The following is a 23,552-nucleotide window of genomic DNA, read 5'->3' on the forward strand; positions in this document are numbered from 1 at the left end:
CACGACATCACCAACACAAGTGTCATAACAACGTTGTGATGACACGGCACAGGGCCAGAAAATTCCGGAATTGAGCAAAATATTTCAAAAATCAATCATGATCCGCAAAAAATTTGGACAGACGTCGCTATTTCAACAGTCTGTATGGCCAACAACTCATGTGACCGACACACAACATTGAATCACAGCATGCAATCGTCCTAAGTGATCCCCGTACGTTTCGGATCAATGCTTTCGATTGCCAACAAAGGACACTATTTCCGGGTCTCAGCATTCTCACGATATCCCATGGAAACAATTTATGGGTTCATACCAGGACCTTGTAGCAGGCATTCGAATGAACTCCTTTATTTGCGAAGGACAGACTTTCACGTCATGGCACCAGGTAGACACGAAAAGGGAGTGATTACATGTGCAATTAAAATTAGTCGTAGTGAACAGGCAATCTTCATTTATTTGAAATGTTTATCGCTCTTTCTCCAGGCTACCCTACTACTCCCCATGGTCGCCTATGTGGGCGCGGGGAATGTGTTCGGCGGCGGTGGACGATATGGATTCCAAGGCGCAGGTTTCCAGGGCCCTATCTTTGCGGCGGCAGCTACTCCTGGCTTCTCCACTGCTGGACCCTCTTTCGTGCGTAAAACCCAGTCATATGGTCCTTGTGCTCCTTTGATCAAACTGTTGTCAAGCTTGCTTACATTACATGCAGCCTAGTAAATTGCCATAGTTTATAGGCAGAACGCAATTAGTGCAGTTTTATCACACGTTTCCTCAAGCGACAGTTTTTTTTACGCATTCGGTAAGCTAGCAATAAATGGGAAGCCCATGTGCTATTTTCGAATTCGGCCAACTACGAATGAAAGTACTTCCTCTCCTCTCATAGTAACATTATCCGTAGAATGTCAGCGGTGCCTGCATTGCAGGTTGATAAGTCCCCATGTGCAAATGATTCAAATATTTATCACTCGATCCCCGAAATTCTAGCCTTCTATAAAGACTGCTGTGTTCTAACCTGGCAGACCCTTTCTGCTCTGTTACCAGAACTGAATATTCTGAATTTATGACTGAGCTAAGCAAGAACGCGTTAATCCTCAACGCTGAATGCACCAATCAGCGGCCACGCTTTTGCTTGCACAGGGCTTTCAAGAGAAAATGTTGACCTTATTCTATACCGGACATTTCAATAAATCAACCTTCACATTAAACATTTTGTAAAAAGAAGAAAACGAGTGATTGGAGCGAGCTCTGCGCAGTTGTTTGGCTTGGTTTATGGAGTCTTTCTTCCCAAAATTACTCAGACCTTCACAGGCGTTGTAGTGGAGGGTTACGGATATTTCGGCCACCTGGGGTGTTTTAGCGTACGCTGACATCACACACCACACGGGCGCCTTGCCTTTTGACACCATCGAGAAGCGATCGCAAAGGCCGCGATTCGATCCCGCATCCTTGGACATAGCAGTGGAGTGCCCTAACCACTGCACCACCGTGCCGGGTATTTGAGGTTCTCTTGGTCAAGTAAAACTGATGTCAATGGAAGTACCTAGTAAGCCACTATGGCGATTACACAAATAGGTTCTGCTCACGTTCGTTTCTTTTCGTTTTGGGAATGTACTCCGATATTTCTTGCGCAAAATTTGTTCAAGATAACCCTCTTGCTCATCCAAGTGAAGGCAGTTATGGATCGGTGCGATTTGCGCACACTACCACCGTGAAACTAGAGCACATTTGTGAGATTATTGCACCGTTTCGTTTGCTCTTTTTCAAAAAATAAAAAGCTGTTTCAGTAAATGAAGCACTGACCAACTGCAGACGAAAGAGAGAACATTTAGGATTTGAAAAGCGCAGCTCATGCGTGCTTGTAATTGTACTGGTGGGAAGTCCCGAAGGAAAAACATTTTTTGTACTCCTGTCTGTCTGAAATCAATGAATGAATTGATAGAATAGCCGCCAAACCGAGGTGTCGACTCAACTTATACAGCAGTGATAGGTTAATGAAGCTAAAGATGTGCACTGTTCTGTACTGATATTTCGTCTGTTAGGCTCACTTTAAATGGGCGCTCCACACAGCTCCAGCAGCGTCTCAAAGCCTTACAAGCGGGCGCTGAGATGCCACTATTCTTGTATTGTACCACTTGTGGACCTCCTTGTCGCATCCGATAACAAGACCCGCAAACTAGATGGATAGGGCACTCGATTCCTGAGCACGAGGGCGCGGTTTCGATCCCCATCGCGGCAGTAGCTTTCAACTCGACTCGAAACTCTAGCCTTCCATGCATGGCGTGAAAGCAGTGCACGTAAAAAAAAGCTTGTAGTCGATAATACTGATGAAACCTCTAATGTGGCGTTTTTCATAACGAATACAGTTTGGAACTCTAACTCTAATGTACAACACAATACCACGCAATAGAGTATATGATGATTGGATGATCTCAGTGTTCACAACAGACTACATTCAGTGTTGTGGCATAATACTATAGGAAGCCTCTCTTGTCGTTTCTCCAGCCTCCCCAACCGTACAGCTTCGGATACGACACCACTGACGAGTTCGGGACCCGTCTGTATCAAAAGGAGCAGGGAGACGCCAGCAACGAAAAGACCGGCACGTATGGCTACCGGGACGCCAACGGCCTTTACCGCACCGTGAGCTACGTGGCTGACGCCGGAGGCTTCCGTGCCACAGTGGACACCAACGAGCCGGGAACTGCGCCTGGTGCCAGCGCCGACGCCGTCTTCAACGCCAAACCCATCGCGGCTCCAGCCGTAGCTCCGGGTGCGGGCAGATATGCAGCCGGTCGCTACGGGGGAGCCGGACCGTGGGCTTCCGCTTCTGCAACCATTGCACGCGGATTCGGAGCCGGTGGTTCCTGGGCAGGATAGTCAAACTCCCCGTATGAAGCGCGAGCATGCTGTCCGGAGTTGCATCCTCTAGTCCAAGCTGGATGCAAGTGGAGTGCAGAAATTCTTAAACTTCGTTATAATAAAGAATGTTTTGTTCTGTTATGACCGGCGGTAGCGTGCTCTGTGCTTATTGCCCACTCTCAAACGTCGTTATTGAAGGATGTGTTGAGGTGAATTGCAATACTGAATTGCCACAGAAAGTTGAAAATAACTCGTACATTGCGTCACATAACTAAAAAGAAAAACGGATGATTAGCCAACATTCGTGAAAAAATAGATTAATATCAGTGATAGAAAGCACAGATGTTCTGCCGGAACCAACATTCTTTAATAAATCGCCTTGTGTAGGTTAGAAAGCAGAATATTCGACACAGAAACATGCTGTTGGGGCTCGAAGGCACTTGTTTGTCGGCAACAACGAAGACACGCTGAAACTACTAACACAGGAGAGAAAGTCTCGGGCTAAACCAAGCTGTTATGGATCAAATTGACAGCTTCAAAAGGGTGTAATGGATCAAATAAGGGCCAATATTTGCTAACTACTTGTGAAGTGCAGGGAGAAAAAATTATAAAAAAAATGAAATTGATAAACTACATGCCATCTGCACAAGTGTTCCCCTAAGAAGCCGCAGATATGAGAGCCAAGGAGCCCATTCCAGAAAAAGCCATCAGGCTGCCCAGATTCTAAAACGTTACAGGGGTAGTTAAGTGTTCATTGCCTAGTTTCGTTAAACGTTCTGCAGTTCTTTGGTCAAATATGTTGCTTAGTTGCCATTGCTTGCGGTCATATTCCGACGTATTCAGATTTTGAGTTTCATGGGACCAAAATTGTTGGGTAACCCGCAAAAAATATAGGGGCCGCTTTAAAATGAGCAATACCAAGATTATGTTAGACACCAATCTTAAACAAATTCGGCGAAGTCCACTTTCGGGCGTTGAGGGGGCCACATTTTGGAAGTGGCTCATCGCAATTTCATTTCATTTATTTTACCCTCTGTGTAATGGCTACATTAGAGAGGGGAGGGTCAATGCAACACAAAATATCAGAAATAGCTCACACGAATAAACGACGCAAATGAAAGAGAATGCAAGAGATTGAGCCGAAAATGATGACAATACGCATAAAAATCCATAATGCAGAGTGCCCAATGAGAAGTTTGCATATGTAGCGAATAAGTAGGTCAACAGTTCTGTGAAACTTGTTGCTTATATAATTAAAACACAACCAAAATGTTAAAGAAAAACAGTGAAGAGAAACTAACACTCGATATAGATGAACGAAAAGCATGTTAAAACGCGGGTATAAACATATCAGGGTTAGTTACCGCTATAAGTAAAGGCGACAACTTGTTCCAGGTCTTGCTCGATTAGGAAAAAATTGAGTTAGAACGAGTGACGCAGTTAAAATTCGTTCTACTAACCTTCTGAATATCATCTTGGCGAAAATAAAGAAACGGTGTCGGCACGATATAAAGATTGTGTAAAATACTGCATCAACAATAAATTCTGTGCAAAAGACAAATGCGGGAGAGCTTTTCACGATCTTATTAGGATCTCGCTACAGAATAGATATTCAGTTTTAAGCGAGGATGGCGACCTTATTGAAAAAGCGATAAATGATACAATCAAAGGCATCAATGCTGAATGGCGGGAAAAATAGGCGGTAGGATAGCTAGAGAGGAAACCGACAAATTATCTGAAAAGACGAAAGGTTTTGGTAAGAAAAAAGAAAGCATGAAAGTCTCGTGCGCAACCGACAGAATAGAATTGGCAGAGCTATCAAATGTAATTAATGGCTGCAAATTGTCCGATTTAAGGAAGTACAACGTGGAGAAAATCGAGCATTCTCTAAACAACGGCGGCAGCCTTAAAGCGGTCAAGAGGAATTTAGGCATAGGCAAAAAATCAGGTGTATGCGCTAAAGCACAAGGAGAGCATAGCCATCAAGAAAATGGACAAGATAGTCTAAGTAGACAAGGAATCCTGTACTGATCTATACAACAGCTGATGTAGTCAGGACAATAATGAAATCGGAAATAGTGAATAGCAGCCAGTGATGAAGGACAACGTTGAAAGCTTTTGAAGCTCGTAGCGATCGTAGCCGATTTCTCAGGGTCAGGACGAACACCTTCCTTGCTAAAAAAAAAAGACCCGGAAACCCCTGTTCCTATCACGCAAAGTTGCACTTCTCTATTATCAAAGTTAACCCGGATGACGTGATACCCTCTAGCACTGTCCGAAGCATTTCTAGGCGGCCTTCAATGTTAGAGGAGAAGACAAGTACATCATACAAGTATGCCAGAGAAATCTGCCACTTCATGCCCACCAGCAGAGTTTCCATTACTCGATGAAATGTCGCTGGTGAGGAGCAGAATCCACATGGCATCACCTTGAGCTCAAAAAGGCCTTCCGGTGTGATGAATGCGGCCTTCTCGCGGTCGCTTTCTTCTACCTCAATTAGCCAATAGCCGCTGTTCAGGTAAATCGAAGAAACGCACCTTGCATTACAGAGCCGGTCGAGTTTGTTGTGGATGTGAGGAAGAGAATAAATATCTTTGTTCGTTATGCTGTTTAGGTGGCGGTTATCTATGCTGGAGCGAAGTGCCCCGTCTTCTTCACCAGAACGACAGATGCCGCCCAGGTTTTCTTTGATGGCTGGATAACGTCGTCACGAAGCATTGCATCGACTTGCTCGCGGGTGGCTTGGCGTTCTAGCGGCGATACACGATAGGGGCTTTGTCGCACAGGTCGGGAGTGTTCGTCGACTATAAGGCGTTGATTGGCCAGTGGTGTTGGTCGTCCGTTGATGATGACGAGAAGCATACACTGAAGCTTCGAAGAAGACTGCGAATCTGGTCTTTTCTGCGGGGGTTAATGCCGGGTTGATGTCAAATGTCGGCTCACGAAATTGGTCAGGTGCGTATTACAGAGATTCGTCGTGGAGACCGAATCCATCTCGGAGGTCCGATAATTCGTCGAGAAAAGCAATCGTCGTGCCCTTTTTGAGATGCCGGCATTCTTCGGTAAAGTTTGCTACCATCACCTGAGCTTGTTCTTTCTGCAATTTCGCGATGCCCATTTAGATACCGACACGTCGTTCCAAGAGCAATTGGATATTTCCTTCGCCGATGCCTTCAGCGGTTTCGATGTCTGCGCTTCCCACGCAGACTACGACGCTTGATTGGGGCGGTACGGTCAATTCTCTGCTGAGGACGTTCAGCGCGACGTGTTGCGTCGAAGTCGTCGTAGCAGGTGTGGTTTTGCCTGCAGAGAGCTTGATGAGCTTGCATCGCAGGTCAATGCTCATTTTAGAAGTCTATGCCTGAAATCAGGTCGCGGGAACGCTGCTGCAGGACTACAAAGCTGGTGAGATCGGTACGCTCATTTGCGGGTACTCTTGCAGTGCGTCGTGCCGATGGAGTAATCAGGTTACCAAACTCGGTACGAATCAGCCGGCCATCCCAAGCGGTTGTAACTTTCCTGAGCTGGAAGGCTAACGGTTCACTAATGACTGAATAATCAGCTCCGGTGTCTACTAAGGCGGTGACTCTGTGACTGTTGACACCAACTTAAAGGTCGGATGTTCGCGGCCTCGTATTGCATGTTGGCTTGGGTGTTTGATCTGTGCTTCGTCCAGTATTGAGGTCGCGGCCGGGGCACGCCATTGTCACTTCGCTGGGCAGTGGTGGCAGCTTGGAGTCTGGTCGCGTCGTCTTGGATGTTCATGTCGTACGTAGCGGTGGTGTCACTTTGAAATATGGGCGTGTCGAAGGAGTCTTCAGATGTAATGTCGGCGTCGTAGCGGCATCGTCGTTACTCGTTATCGACGGCGGAGGATGTTCGTTATTTCGCCGTATAGCAACCTCACCACCCAAGGTTGCTACCTTTAGTTTACCATACGTGTCAATTGTGGACCTTCCTCTCACAGTGTCATTGTAGCAGTTGCCTGACGACGAAGACCGGACCCTGTACGGCGATGGGGACATGAACCGACGGCTTGGTTGCGCAAACTTACCCATACGCAGGTAGTTGTAGATTTTTTGCGGTCGTTGAACGGGGCGGAGTCGTGGAGCGTCTACTGCAAATCCGCGGAGGCGATTCGTCAGTACGAGCCATGGCGTCGAACATGGCCGGCCGCTCCGCAGTGAAAGAATAATGGCCGGTTGTTTGCAGACCTCCAGGCGTCGCACTTCCTGGGGCTTGAGAGACGTTGATAAGCATGGCGGGTGGGGGCCGAGGAGCGGCTTTAGGAACAGGATGCAGCGTCGAGGGCTTGGAAAGTCATGTCGGGGCGTATGATGGCGAAATACAATAGCGTAACTCATCGCTATCATTTCTTGTGCTGATGCCGTCGGAGCTGTAGCTTGAGGAACACCCAGCGCCTGCTGCAATTCTTCACGGATGACGTCCTCGAGCGTCGCCACCTGTGGTTTCTGAAATGATGGCGGCAACCAGCGAATTTGCTCTCCGAAGATCTCACGAATGAGGTCCCAAAATCTTTCCCCGCTCCTAAATGCACTGCTGTAGGGGCTTGCGCTGAGGGGTTGCAGTGTTCGATCATATTGGCGCATCCAGGTGTGCATCGTCTTCTTGAGGGTCGACGCTACACTTTCGATTTCGTCCAAAGTGTTCAGCCGATTCCGGACATGTTCTGCAAAAAAGCGACTCTTTAACGCCTCGCATTAAAAATTTCACTCATGTTAGTGTCGGCGCGGCGAAACAGGCACTTCACCTATTCAACGTAAACAAGCACAGGTTCATTTGGGAGTTGAAGTTCTGATTGAAAGATGGCCTTGGCTCTTTCCTTCTGAACGACACTTGCAAAGGCAGTCAAAAACTCTTTCTTGAAAATCTCCTAACCCTCCAAACCAGCGTCGTGATTTTCGAACCATATACGGGCAGATCTTTTCAAGAGCAAAACAGACATGCCTTACTTTCGCTTCGCGCTTCCAGACGTTGAATTCTGCCACATGGTCGAAAAGGACCATCCAGTCTTCCACATCTTCAGCGGGCCGTCCTTGGAAAATGAGGGGGGGGGGTGATGCCTTCCGGGGTCGAAAGGCGTCCGGCAGCAGCTCATATTCTGGTTCGAGCCCTTGAAGTCGGCCGCTGGCTCGGTGACCTGTAGATTCCCCAGGGTGACAGGAACAAGGTTGGGGTAATCGCTTGATGGGTCAAGGGCAGCACCTCTATCAGATGTCACGTGGTGGCGAAAAGGTCGATGACACAATTGAAGAGGCTGTGAGTGCATTGAAGAAACTTCTTATTGGGCTGAGCTGAGCCCGCAAAAGAACTAAGCATTTCGGCGACGGCGGTAGCAACAATCGTGCTCGGCGGTTGTCGAAAAAGGAATGGCTGTCACACACGTCAACACTCAATTTAAAGGAGGCTGAAAATCATCTAGATAAAGACGCAAACTCTTTCTAGCACAACCTGGAACACTGTAGAAACATAAGCGAGTGGCTGGAATCTTCGAAACAGATCTCGGCGCATCTCGCGCGACAAATAAACTGATGAAGATGCGTCTCGTGACATCAATCATCAACACAGATTGCATGCCGCAATCAGAGTGATAAGGCCGCACGCCGTCGGCTGCTAAAAGCCAACAAATACAGTTTTGAAGCTTTCGCGGTAATACGATTTCGATGGAGCGTATATAGCAAGTACTCGTAGGTTACGACTAGTAGCGTACCAGTATCGCTCAAGAGGAAAGAATATAACAGCTGCATCTTACCTGTGTATACCAATGGAGCCGAAACCTCGAGGCTAATGAAAAGACTTCTACTTAAATTGAAGACAACGCAGAGGGCTATGGAGCGCAGAATGGTAGGTATAATGTTAGGAGATAGGAGGCGTCCAGAGTGGCTCAGAAAAATGACTAGAGTGATTGATATTGTAGTGGAAATAAAGAAAAATAAATGGACATGGGCATGCATGTAATGCGAAGACAGGACAATGGATGGTCGCTTAGTGTTACTAATTAAATTTCAAGGGAAGGAAAGCGTGGCAGGGGGTGGCCGAAAGTTCGATGGGCCGATGAGGTTAAGATGTTCGTAGTGGTGAAATGTATGCTGCTACCACATGACCGGGCTAATTTGAGAAATGTGGGAGAGGACTTCCCCTTCCTGTGGGTATAGTCAGGCCGGTGAGGATGATTCATTTGCCACTCATGGCACCACTCAGTTTATTTAGATCCAACTACGTTTTGGTGAATAACACTGAATCAGAGAACAAAAATATCTTCGAGGAAATAGTAGTAGAGTCGCTAATATATACCAAAAACCAAAGTGGGCCCATGACACACCCTTGAGGGACACCTGAGCTAACTGTGGCTGAGGAGGAGTTAGATTCATTAGCAAAAACAAATTGTACGCGAGACAAGAGAAAGCTCCGGATGCAGTTAGTTATCGTAAGGTTTATATTTAACATGCTCAGCTTGAGCATGAATAGTGACTGACACACAGCAGTGAATGAAACACAGAAACACAGAGTCCGTCAGAAAACCTGCGCCGAGATTAGCGAGTAAGTCACATTTAAACGTGAAAAGCATGTTTCTGTAGAGTAACCCTTTCCTATATACATGCTGGTTTGTAGCTAATAAGTAGTTTCGATAAGTAAAATAGGAGATGAGTGTAGATTATATGGTTACCTGGAAACGCGGGACCAAAGTGAAGTGCTCAATGACGAAGACGACGACCGAGGAACACGGGCACGACAAAGCGTTGAGAAAGAGAACGACGCAGACAGAGTGGACACTGCACGGCTACTGAAGTCTCAGCGTAGAGTTCAGCCCATCGCAGTGCTGTTACATTAAGTACATCCCCGTAACGTCGTGGTGGAGGTGCGGGGTAGCGAGGCCCATACACATGCCGGGCATCAAGGGTGGACTCGAGCGAGGAGTGGAAGGCACCGAGTCGCCACCGCTCAAACGTCCTCCGCTGTTACTCCCCCTCCGGTGCGGCGCGTGGTCCCTCTGGCGTCTGTTCATGAACCAGTTGCTGACTTGGGTGAGCGTGAGGCCCGTCTTATTGGCGAGCGTGCGCTTCTCATCAGGTTTCGGGTGACGGTTCACTTTGTAGCACTCCTTGAGCGCGATGCGGAACTTCTCCTTGAAGCAGTACACCGTGTCCTCGCCGTCCCAGATCGGAACCGTCACGATGACAACCGACGCGGCTCCATCTACCTCCGCAACTCCAACTGTCGTCGTAGCCGACCCCCGTGACCCTGGCCCATTCTGCGGTACAGATGAGGTCGATGTCGAGGACTGGCTTTCGCTTTATGAGCGTGTTAGCCAGCACAACAGGTGGGAGGCCACGCTGATGCTGGCCAATGTCATCTTCTACCTTACTGGCACGGCACGCGTTTGGTTCGAAACGCATGAAGCAGAGATACCCTCCTGGGATATTTGCAAACAAAAACTCCGTGACCTGTTGGGAAAACCGGTTGGCCGTCAACTCGCCGCCAAGAGGGATCTCGCCAAACGTGCCCAGACGTCTACCGAGCCTTATATTACGTATATACAAGACGTTCTGGCCCTCTGCCGAAAAGTTGATAAAGACATGCCAGAACCTGATAAGGTGGGGCACATCCTCAAAGGCATAGCCGATGATGCCTTCAATCTTCTACTCTGTCGGGACTGTGCTACGGTTGACTCCGTTTTGCAGGTTTGTCGACATTTCGAGCAGGCCAAACACAGACGTATTGCACATCGCTTCGATCGGCTCCCCAACACTGCCCCTACCTCCACGTGCGAGGATCTGCCGACCCTGAGGCAACCTTCCAATACTGAAAATGTGACACGCATCGTGCGTCGTGAACTCGAAGCGCTCGCTCCTGCTGCATCCAACCTGCCCTCCTCAGACAGCAACCTAGCGACGATATCCCTCATTCAAGCCGTCGTTCGTCAAGAGATTGCCAACTTGGGCGTCCCCTGTAGCCACACCGCGGAACACCACAGTTCGAGCCCCATCCCTCCCATGGTCGCCACCGCTACACCCCGCAACACCTACACGCCACGCTACCGATACCGCAATCCTGATGAGTGGCGCACCCCTGACGACAGGCCGATCTGTTTCACGTGCTCGCGTATTGGCTATATCGCTCGCACCGCCGCAGCCGCTGGGCATCACCACACCGACGTTTTCCTTACGTTGACCGCTACTCCGATTACGGTCACCGCCGTTTCACGCCTCGTTATGAGCCGCCCCGCACCGATACCACTCCGCCTCCTCCCGTGTCCAGTCGCTCTCCTTCCCCGCCAGCCCACCGTTCCCGTTCACCTCTTCCTGGCCGCAGTTCCTCGCCGTCCTCTGCCGGCCGCTTCACGGGAAACTAGCCAATGCAGCTCCCGGAGGTGACGCTGCATTGGTACCCCGACCTGGAAATCCTCTACTGCCCATTTCTTCGCCCTGTAACCTCCTCTCCCTGTTCGTGGATGGTATTCTCGTCTCCGCCCTCATTGACACTGGTGCCCAAGTCTCGATCATGAGCTCATCGTTTTGCCGCCGCCTCAAAAAAGTACAGACCCCCGCCGCTTCACCCACCGTTCGTGTTGCCGATGGCAGTACTGCTGCCGTCACTGGGCAGTGCACTGCCCGAGTCATCCTTGCCGGTCATCACATCCCTGTTTTGTTCACTGTCCTCAACCAGTGCCCTCACAATGTGATCCTCGGCCTTGACTTTTTAACGGCCCACTCTGCCCTTATCGACTGCTCCAGCGGCCTTCTTCGTTTGGACCTACCTGTCTGCTAAGAACATCCTCCATCTGCACCCCACCTTAGCTCCACTGAGTTCGCTCGCCTGCCCCCTGACACTGCTGTTTACCTACCCCTGTCACCTTTCCCGCCTGTGCCTGACGGTGACTATCTTGCTTGCCCTATCACCGAGGTCTTTCTTGACCGCAACGTCGTTCTTCTTCATCTCATCGTACGCGTTACACAGAACAGCACCTACCTTCCTATCCTGAACTTCAGTCTGTCACCCCAAGTTCTCCCCGAAGGAATACCCCTTCCTACCTTGTCCCCTCTCACAGACTGCACCATTTGTGTACTCACTCGTGGCCCACATTCAAGCGTCCTTCCAACACCCGTACTCTCCACCACAACTACCGACCCTATTTCCGCAATGATTGCCTCTGACCTCAGCCCCGAACATGCTCAGGACCTGCACAACCTTTTGTTATCCTTCTCCGACATTTTTTACTTTGCCGCCGGTTCTCTGGGCCAGACATCAGTTGTGACTCACCGCATTGACACCCGGCGATGCAAAGCCTGTACATCGGAGACCATATCGTGTGTCCCTTTCTGAGCGCCAAGTCATCCAGCAGGAGGTCGACAAGATGTTGGGCAACGATATCATCGAACCTTCGAACAGCCCCTGGGCATCTCCTGTCGTGCTCGTTAGAAAGAAAGACAACAGTTGGCGCTTTTGTGTCGACTATCGACATCTGAACAAGATTACAAGGAAAGATGTTTGCCCACTGCCGCGAATAGACGATGCCTTGGACTGTTTACATGGAGCCCGCTACTTTTCCTCCATCGACCTTCGTAGCGGCTACTGGCAGATCTCTGTTGACGAACAAGACCGCGAGAAGACAGCTTTTGTCACACCCGATGGACTTTACCAATTTAAGGTTATGCCTTTTGGACTTTGCAACGCCCCTGCCACGTTCGACCGAATGATGGACTCCTTACTCCGCGGCTTCAAATGGACGACTTATCTATGTTACTTGGATGACGTGATTGTCTTCTCGCCCTCATTCTAAAGCCATCTTGGTCGCCTTTCTTCCATCTTGGCACTTTTCCGCCGTGCCGGACTTCAACTGAACTCAAAGAAATGCAGTTTTGGTCGCCGCGAACTTAAAGTGCTTGGCCATTTGGTGAATGCCACCGGCGTGCAACCCGATCCCGACAAAGTTCGCGCTGTCAGTGCGTTTCCATGTCCCCGTTCACCCCGTGATGTCCGCAGCTTTATAGGACTGTGTTCTTATTTTCGCCGGTTCGTCCCAAACTTTGCCGCTGTTGCTCCTCCTCTCACCAATCTGCTGAAGAAAGGCGTTCCTTTCTCATGGGGACCAGAGCAGGCTAAGGCATTCCCCACCCTCATCGCTATTCTCACCAATCCTCCTGTGTTGGCCCATTTCAACCCGTCAGCCCCGACGGAACTTCCCACCGACGCCAGTGGCCACGGGATTGGTGCCATCCTTGCACAGCGACAACGCGGCCAACATTGCGTTATTGCTTACGCCAGTCGTCTCCTGTCATCAGCAGAACAGAACTATTCTATTACGGAACGGGAGTGCCTGGCTGTCGTTTGGGCCGTTGGAAAATTCAGACCCTACTTGTTTGGCCGACCTTTCACTGTAATTACCGATCACCACGCCTTATGTTGGCTCTCTTCTCTCAAGGATCCTGCTGGCCGCACGGCCGCTGGGCACTGCGCTTGCAGGAGTATACCTTTTCCGTTGTATACAAATCCGGTCGGCTTCACCAGGATGCGGACTGTCTGTCCCGTTATCCCGTCGATCCCCCCTTCCTCTACTGACCATGAGTCGGACCCCTGTGCCTTCTCTATATCGGAATTTTCCCACATAGCCGACGAACAGCGGTTGGACCCAACCCTCAGTTCTCTTATCGACCGCCTCCGCACACACAGCCGTGACTCTTCCCTCGCCCTGTTCTTCCTTCATGGGAATACGCTATACCGCCGCAACATGCGACCTGATGGCGCTGAGCACTTGCTGGTCGTTCCCCAACACCTACGCCCTGCCGTTCTAGAACAAATGCACGACGCCCCTACAGCTGGTCATCTTGGCCTCTCACGCACATACGACCACGTGCGCCGGCGTTTCTTCTGGCCTGGACTCTACCACTCTGTCCAACGTTATGTAGCCGCTTGCGACCTCTGTCAACGCCGGAAGAAACCCCATGTGCTACCACCAGGACACCTGCAGCCGGTTGCTATCCCGACTGAGCCATTTTCTCGTGTTGGTCTTGACCTCCTAGGGCCCTTCTCCGAGCCCTTGTCAGGAAACAAATGGATCGCTCTGGCCACCGATTATGCCACGCGGTACGTGATCACTCGCGCCATTCCAACCAGCTGCGCCACAGACGTTGCTGACTTCCTTTTGTACGACGTCATACTACACCATGGTGCTCCCCGTCAACTACTTACCGACCGTGGCCACTGTTTCCTTTCCCGAGTTGTTGAGGAAATACTTCGTTCTTGCTCCGTTCGGCACAAGTTCACCACTGCGTATCACCCTCAGACGAACGGCCTTACGGAGCGTTTTAACCGCACACTCACCGACATGCTCGCAATGTACGTATCCGACAGTCATCGCGACTGGGATATTAGTCTGCCATTTGTCACCTTTGCATATAACTCTTTGCGTCATGACACTGCTGGGCACTCTCCATTCTATCTTCTCTTTAGAAGAGACCCCTTACTGCCCTTCGACACTTTGCTTCCCGCCGCTGGCTCCGTCACAACCTATGCCCGCCATACCATCGCCCGAGCCGACGCTGCTCGCCAGATTGCTCGTCACAATCTCACCATCTCTCAAGAAGCTATAAAACGCAGTACGACGCTCACCACCGCGATGTGCACTATCCTCCCGGATCTCTGGTGTTGCTCTGGCTTCCGTGCCGTCGTGTGGGGTTGTGTCCAAAACTTCTGCCCCACTACACAGGTCCTTACCGTGTACTACGCCCAGTGACCGACGTGACCTATGATATTTCACCGCTCCACCCACTTCCGAAATCGTACATGTCGGCCGCCTAAAGCCATATTACCCCCCCCTCCACATCGCATGCCTAATACGCACCGGGACGTTGCCTTTTGCCGAGGGGGGTAGTGTTACCTGGAAACGCGGGACCAAAGTGAAGTGCTCAATGACGAAGACGACGACCGAGGAACACGGGCACGACAAAGCGTTGAGAAAGAGAACGACGCAGACAGAGTGGACACTGCACGGCTACTAAAGTCTCAGCGTCGAGTTCAGCCCGTCGCAGTGCTGTTACATTAAGTACATCCCCGTAACAATATGTTAAATTATTTTGCACATTGGTGTATAAACAAAATGAATCTGAGGATAACCGTATTTGTGTATTGGTATTATTTTCCCCCATTTCCAATCGTAGGGAAGCAACCCAGAATTATATTGTAACGGCGCGGCAAGCCGATGAACACAGGAGGCGGAGAGGAGAAAAACATAGGAGGATTGCAAAAATAGGGGAATTGATAGAAGAATATTAAACCGTATTGAGTAAATACTATATAATGGCTGCTAAAGGATGCAATTTTCAGGTTTTTGATTGAAGTTTTATTACTTGGTGCTTCAAAAATAATGGAATCCATATTTTAAATGTTAGTGCACGGTAGAATGGGCAGGTTGCTGTTAGACACGACTGAAGAAGATTGTGAAAATGTGGTCCTTAGGACGCCTGCTCAAAGATTCTTTGGCACCCAATCACTAGCCCGCGTTAATGAAATCTCATTTTCACTGTTCGGTTTAACTACACTCCAAAAACGTTTGTGGTTTGTTTTGAGCAGGGAATTAGGAGTTTTATAAAAATATGTGCATTTGGTATTTTTCCAGCGAATGCCACCTACAGCCAACAACTCCACTCCAGACTTCCATCTCCTGCCAGGTCATCCCTCAATTGACCGTACTCCAGTTAGGTTAGATATCAATTCTGGTCAAATTGTGACGAGGTAAGACTTTGGGTGTTAAGATGGACTAAATATTTACGGTGCACTTCTTGCCAATACGGTGTGTCACAGGCCCTGAATGGGCGCTCTGTCCAAGCCACTAGGGAGTGAAGAAACATCTTCGCAATAAATAGAAAACAACAAATAAGAGGAGCACTAAAATGGACGAGAAAATCCGCATAGTACGAGTACTTCAAATAGTGTAATTCAATTGTTACAATAAAAAGTGGTATCGAACATCGAGAACATCTGTGTTCCGAACGGCCACACCATGCACAGGTCACGAATTCTAGAGGAAAGCCTAGAAAAAGCAATGCGAACTTTTGTGACGTATTGGCTTGAATATATCTTGCATAAAACATAAGTGCACACAAAAAAGAAATAAAACGCTATTGTCTTTCACTCTCAGATCGAAGGTGCCACAACTTCCAGCTTATCGAGGAAAATGATTAAGCATGGGAAGGATTTTAAATATGTCTTGAACTTCAACTGCTTCAACCACTACAAATGCATGACTAAGCGCTCATTCTACATGCTGATGCCAAAGTTGCTTTCGGCAAGATGCGACGTAAAAACAGTACCGGTAGTGAATGCTCACGCAAGAAAAACATGTTATTGGCTGCCGAAAAGTCCTCTGATGCGAAGCGTGAACCTGATGATGGGAAGGTAGGAGGCGGCGGCCAGTACCTGCACCTCGCGCAGCGAGTCTCAACCAATAGTGGCACGATCACATAACCCCCGTTCACAGAGCCTGTGCCTCGCATTTTCGGACAGTTTACCATAACCCACAGGTGCATGAACGCTCAGATGAGAACACAAATATATAAAATAAATAATTGAATACTGCCGGGTATGCTTTTGACCACAATGGAAAGAATAAGGACTGGAAAGTTGTAAAAGGGCTTCTGAACGGCGACCAGTGTTTATAAAAGAGTACTACAATATCCTAAGCCTTTCCCCATAGCATTTTACGTTTACAAAACGTACGGTGAGAAGATAGAGTGAGTGCGAGCTTTTTATAATGTCGAAGGAAGTAAGATAGTTTACCTTGGAGGACTACTTATAACATATTATTAACCTCATGGTTCACCGCTTGTTTACTAAAGATATCCAGAAAGACGATAGAAAAAGTCGGGGTGAGAGCTAATAAAGAATTTACCTTAAATATCTCCGGTTCATGGGTGGCATTGCCTGACTGCACATGTGAGATGATTGATAACAAAACATGGCTCTATGAAATAGGCAGGCATAAGGGTACATCTGGTAAATATTATGCAAAAAACTAAATTAAGAACAGCAGCTTCAGCAATGAATAGCAGTTTGCCAGTTTTAGCGAATCGGGAATGCGCTGAAAGAATACATATGCTTGGGAGTGCTATTACCCGCAGACCCATTGCACTAGGTTGAAATAAAGAGAAATGAATGGGATGAAGAGCACTTAACAAGTACTCTCTGATTATGAATGGCAGCTTACCAGGAGCCCTAAAAAAATGCACTGCAGCTATATTTTACCTCCACTCAATTATGTGGCTGATACGGGGCGGCTAACGACTACTGTTCTACTTAAGTGGAGGACAACGAAATAACTATTGAACGAAAAATGGTAGGTACAACGTTAAGAGACCGAAAGTGCGCACATGAGATCTGGCAACAAGCGCGAGTCACTGACAAGTTTCTCAGATTGAAAAAAATAAATAAATGGTCATTGGCAGGGCAAGTAATGCGAATGAAGAATAACTGATGGTCCCTAACGAAACATGACCGAATTTCAGGAAAAACATGGTTACGATATGGTGTAAGCATGTTAGCAGAGAGGATAAATGAGTCCATTTGAGAGTATATCTTGACCTCTGTAAGGTTAGCGTAGGACAGCTAAATGCCCTGAAATGTTTTCAGTTAGGCTTATGGTATTAGTGCTTCTGCCCTTAATTTTATTGTTCATATTTCCTCAGGGCGTGCAAAGTTTACAAATTTGCAGCAGTGCTTCAGTCGCACTGCTCTTTAGATACCAGTTTGCATGCCGATGCAAAGGCTTTATATAAACAGTTTATTTTTTCACTTTTGCGGTATAGGCGCACATACGGAAGTGAGAAAGAGAGTCACTGCCGACGCCGGACTTGATCCCTTGTTCGTGCCTAGCGCGCAAAGGAACTTCCAGAGTGCTTCGCGACGAGAGGAGTGCAGCGGTCGACTGAAGCTGCGATGGCTGCGACTGCCCGGCGAGGGCGAGGAGTTACTTGGAGAGAACAGGAGATCTCGGACGGTGCCGTCAGTGGATATGCGCCTGTTCGCGCGCCGTAAGAAGAGTCGGCTGACACATGGACCCGACAGGATTGGGTTGAGTTCAGTTATAGGGTGGAAAACTGGTTACCGTGTTCATGTAAACTGTGGCTGGTCGGGTCGAGAAGACTACATATACAGACAAGTCAAATCGCTCGCCGGGTGTGTGATTGACTTGACTCGAGCCCGCTGCAAGAAGCTTGCAAACGCTGTCGGGTTGAGAGGGGCCCAGTGGGAGCAGAGAACTGTACTGAAAACGCTAGCAATGGGAACGGGAAAAAAACGGAATCGGGTGCTTTCTGGTAGTTCTTGGCCATGAAGAGAGGTGCCGCCGTAATTGCCGCTCGTCCAGAGCCGGCTCTGTGCTCGTCGGGTCGGGTTCATGTAAACCCGGTGGGCTCAAGTCCACTCAACTCAACTCCCCAACTCAACCCTTTGCTGTCGAGTTCATAGCGCTGAGGCTGAATGAGGCTGATAAAACTTTATTCACAATAAGTGGGAGCAATAGGGGAAGTCAGCTAGCGTGCCGCAGGCCGTGGAGACTTTTGGCAACGCCGGCCCATTCGACGGTCTTGAACTGAATGCCAGGGTCATCGCTGGACCTTAGCTTGTCCCAAGCTTCCTTAGAGGGATCAGGCAAGAGTTCTGAGAAAGGCTTATAGGCTTTGCACGCTTAGATCATATGCTCGAAGTTGTCTTTCTTCCCGCCAAACCGGCATAAGGGATTCATATCCTTATTTATGAATTTTGACATGTAGTTTGGATTGCGGAGGGTCCCCGTCTGTAGCTGTCTCCATATTACTTGTTGTCTGGTCAGTGTTTTATGGGGTGGTGGGAGTGTTCTTCTCATTGCTTTGTAATGTGCAGTGAGTTCGTGGTATGATACGGCTGGCTCACCGAAGGGTTCCGGTTCCTGATTTTGCGCCACCGCTCCGCCGGCTAATTCTCGAGCGTATTGGTGGGCAGCCTCATTTCCCGGATTCCCCGCATGAGCTGCGGTCCATATTAATTCGATATCTCTCTCGAGAGGAGATTCTCTCATTTCACCGAGTGTTTGTGAGGCGACTTTGGAGACTCTACCTCTAGCAAAGCTACTGATTGCCAGTTTGGAGTCGCTTACTATGGTCGTTGCATTAGTAAAAGCGACGGCCGCGGCGATGGCGGCCTCCTCCGCCACTAGGGGTCTGGATGTGCAAACACTCTCCGCCCTAACGAGTCTCGCTGGGTTATAGTGTTGGGCTGTGTGACTCCACACATAAAATATTTGTTAGGGTCTTCCGCGTCTTCTGCGGCGTCGACGTAGAATACATCTTGTAGCCGGCTCAGGGTTTTTATGCGGGCTCTTAGCTCGTGCTTTTCTTCGGCCTTGATGGGCGTGGGGGTTCATGTTCCGAGGAAGATTTTTGATGGTGATCCTCTTTCGGATATCGCGTGGAATAGTTTGAGGGAGGTCTTGTAGGGGTTCGCCCTCAATACCTAATCTTTCAAGTATTGTCCTACCGGCGGGCGTGCTGGATAGGCGCCTTATTTAGGCAGTTCGTTGTGCTTCTTTGAGTTTCTCGTAGGTATTGTGGACCCCGAGCTTGAGAAGCTCTTCTTTGGGAGTCGAGCAAACCAGGCCCATTGCTTTTTATTAAGCCATTCTAATGATGGCGTCGATTCTCTCAACTTCGTTTCTTTGGAGTTTTAAGTACGGGAGGGAGTATGTAATTCTGCTTATGATGAAGGCGTCTATGAGTTTGAAGAGGTCGGTTCTTTCATGCCTTGTTTTCTATTAGTGATTCTTTGTATTAATCTGGCTGTTTGGTGAACCGCCCATTTCAGTTTGTTGATTGCTGGCGCGTTTCCAGAGTTTTTGTAGCCTGAGCCTCAGAATCGTGATCTCTTGAACCTCTGTTACTTCCACACCCTTTATAATGACTGTCGTCAAGAGCGCATTTAATTTGCCTTTATGAAACACTATAAGCTCCGATATTTCAGGGGAGCATTCTAGGCTCGCTCTCCTGGCCTCTTCATCGATGACGTCTGCAGCTGCTTGAAGCGCGGCCTCGATTTCACCATGAGAGCCCTTAGTTGCCCACATCGTAATATCGTCCACGTATAGGCTTTGCTGTACTCCTTGTATTTTGACGAGTTTATCCGGGATCTTGGTTAATGCCAGATTAAAGAGGAACGGAGAGAACAGCCCCCTGATGGGTGCCTCCGTTTCCCAGCTTTATCAAGTCCGATTTCAAATTGCCTACGTGCAAATCCGCCGAGCGCTCACTCAGAAAGGCCTTGAGGTAGTTGTAAGCCTTTCGTCCAGGGTTAATTTTGTTTAGGTGCTCTAGTATAGTATAATAGGAGACATTGTCTAATGCTTTCTTTAGGTCGATAGCCAGGATAGCCTGCGTATTTACCTTTTTAGATTTTTTAATGATGTCATGTGACAGTTGAAGCATCACATCCTTTGTAGAAAGTCTCCTTCTGAAGCGCACCATGGTGTGTGGTAGAAGCGAGTATTCTTCGGCATAGTCCTGCAGTCTATTAAGCGCAACATGCTCCATTAGCTTACCTAATGACGAGGTAAGCGAGATTGGCCTTAGGTTTTCGAGGTTTACCATCTTGTTAGGTTTTGGAATAAAAATCATCTTGGGGTGCTTCCAGGATTGGGGTATGCTACCACTTTCCCAGCACTAATTCAAGTAATCCATGAGCGCTGTGACCGACTTTAGATCTAGGTTCCGCAGCTTATTACTATTGATTTTATCTGGTCCAGGCACAGATTTCGTCTTGAGTTGAGACAGTATGGCCCAAATCTCTGCGTCCGAGAAAGGCTCGTCAAGATTTCGGTTGTCGCGTTCCGTGTAGTCCGGGTACAAATCTCCATCTTTGATGGAGTACATATTTATCTTGCAGTGATGATAAGAATTGTTCACCGCTTCCGGGATATGCATGGTTGATCTGGTTTATAGCATTTCTGCTGACTGTCTTGGACTGGGCTGGCGGAAGAAGATGGCGGAGAAGGTTCCATGTGCTCTTGTTTCCAAGCTGCCCGTTAAGTTCGTCGCATGCCTGATACCAGTTCTTGCATGTAAGGTTAATGGCTTGTTCTTCAATTTCCTTCTCAAGCCGTGCAATGTGTAACTTGAGCTTCCGATTAATTCTCTGCTTTTTCCATTTCTTCATGAGCAGGTGTCTGGCTTCCCACATGTGCGCTAGCCTGGAGTCTATGATGGTTTGCCCCCGTCCGTTTCCATGCTACTGGTGCGCTTAAGGGCGTCTACGCATCCCACTTCCTACGCATCCTACGCATCCCTGGACCCACTTCTCTAAGTCCGAGATGCTACAGCCATCGGCCCAATATTGGGGATTGATTTAGGATTACTGGCCCACAAGTGGCCCAATGGTGCCAATGAGCTACCAATAATGCGCAGCCATGCTATGACATAAGCATTATTGGCCCAGTGAACTTCACCCATATCCGTTATTGGCATTCAACCAGCTAACAGCGGTCAATAATGCCCACGCATATTGAACCGCTTGCCAATTATTGTATACACAATGAGACAATCTGGTCATTATTGTCCAACCAGCAACAATGGTTTGCCAATATCTTCCACTCCATGGTATAACCTGGTAAATATTGTCCGGTCAATAACAACGCCTTCGAAATATTGAATATATCTAGGCATACAGTGGTCAATAATGTCCAACCAACTCTGGCGGCTTCCTAACATTGTAATATTTTGGTTTCTACTGGTCGATATTGTCTATTGTGCCTTGATGGCTGGCCAGTATTGCACATATCATGGCATAGGTTGGGCAATAATGTTTTGCCAATATGTCTGCCTTGTCAACATTGAATATATATTGGCATGCATTGGTCAGTATTGTTCTGACAGTCATGGTGGCCTGCCAACAATGTATACAGATTGGCTTATGGGGGTCAATATTGTTTGATGGACTTTGATGGCTAACCAGCATTGGACATATCATGGCATAGCTTGGTAATATTGCCCGTCCATTATGGTTGTCTTGTTAACATTGAATATGTCTTGACATGCGTTGGTCAATATTACCCCCACCAGCTTTGGTGGCATACCAACATTGCATATATCCTGGGTTATAATGGTCAATATTGTCTAATGAGCTTTGATGGCTGGCCAGCATTGCACATATAATGGCATAAATTGGTTACTATTGTCCGGACATTATGATTGTCTTGTCAACTATAAATAAATCTTGGCATATATTGGTCAATAGTGACCCGCCTGTCATGTCGGCCTGCCAGCATTGTATACATATTGCAATATATTGTTCAATATTGTTCGATGGACCGGGATGGCTAGCCAGCATTGCACTCTAATGGCATAGGTCGGACAATAATGTTCTGCCAACATGGATGGCTTGTCAACATGGAATATATCTTGACATACATTGGTCAATATTGTCCCATCAGATATAGTGGCATCCTAATATTGTATATATCGTGGTTTCTAGTAGTCAATATTGTCTAGCGAGGTTTTATGGCTGGTCACCATTGCACATTTCAGGCTGCGGTGGCGCTAAAAAAAACAGTAGAAGCAGGTCTGACCGACACAGCCATTTTTCAATATGCATGTATCCCAATATGACAGTGTTTTTGGGCTAATTTCGTCCCAACTAAATTTTTCGCTGGCCCGGACATCAGTTTACGTTCAACTGTAGAAGATATTCATATGCCATACGTAATTTGGGCCACTATATATATAATGTTTTTTGGGATTAATGTACAGATTGTCTTAGAATTGTTTGACTGAGCTGACCACACAAAATGTACAGAGGCGCCTATCACGAAAATGTAGAATCTATTTTTCTGAATATATTTTCCTTGATTTACTAATTGTTGCGGATGACCTGTGATTATATTTGACGATTTTGGTAGAGTACTCTTTTACTTACGATTTTAGGCACGATTAATTGTTATGTAAAATTCTGCATATAATACCTTCGAGACAATTCCTGCAGACTAGAGGGCCGGATGTCGATCACGCGTGGATGTAGCTAACACAGATAGTGTTCCAAACTTTAGCCAAGTACTGAAAAAATTCTGACAGCATGTGGAATCTACACTGCAGAAATTTGCGAAGGCGAGATTAATGATGCTGCATACTGTGCATCACGTATCATTATCGTTATCAACTAAACACAGCGTCATTACCATTGATACTGTCATCATTGTCATTACCACTAATTTCGGCGTCATTCTCGTCGCTATCATCACGGTAGACAAGGAGAATTATATATGCTGCTTGTTTCGCGATCCAGGGTTTAGCGCAGTTTGTTAAAGCGCTAGCTAGGCTAGGAGTCCGATTTCCTGTGGAGACAATTTGTTTTTTCTCATCTCGTCCAACCAGGATAATTGAAAGTGATAGAGACATCAGTGCACAGATCCTGAACACATCTCGGCAACAACTCTCGCGCATGGAATTTCGTTCCATGGGCCTCTATATATGCATACGGGTGCACAAGCAGGCGCACACGCTCGAGCACACATCTGACAAGCAAAATTTTAATATATGTGTGTCCGCGAAAAAACTCCTGCGCAGTCAAGAAACGCAAGGTACTCGAATTTAAAAGAACGCAACAGAACGTGTGAGTCGCTTGAGCAAACACCAGTGGCTACGTTTCGATAGTAAACG

General features: G+C 47.9%; 2 protein-coding genes across 2 annotated transcripts in view; both read left to right on the forward strand.

Annotated features, from left to right (window-relative positions):
- Positions 1-501: 501 nt before the first annotated feature.
- Positions 502-2,877, forward strand: LOC146200888 (uncharacterized). Its single transcript, XM_084592462.1, has 2 exons — positions 502-633; positions 2,503-2,877. Exons 1-2 carry the CDS (start codon positions 502-504, stop codon positions 2,875-2,877), a joined length of 507 nt encoding a protein of 168 aa, XP_084448588.1.
- A 6,887-nt stretch (positions 2,878-9,764) lies between these two features.
- Positions 9,765-23,552, forward strand: part of LOC146200889 (uncharacterized) — a 37,349-nt gene continuing 23,561 nt past the window's right edge. Inside the window, exon 1 of the mRNA XM_084592463.1 lies at positions 9,765-9,905. Within this exon, the coding sequence (XP_084448589.1) occupies positions 9,765-9,905 (141 nt within the window). The remainder of the gene's footprint in view (positions 9,906-23,552) is intronic.

The sequence above is a fragment of the Amblyomma maculatum genome, chromosome 2, assembly GCF_055883805.1.
Source record: "Amblyomma maculatum isolate TAMU_Amacu chromosome 2, ASM5588380v1, whole genome shotgun sequence".
Classification (NCBI taxonomy): domain Eukaryota; kingdom Metazoa; phylum Arthropoda; class Arachnida; order Ixodida; family Ixodidae; genus Amblyomma; species Amblyomma maculatum.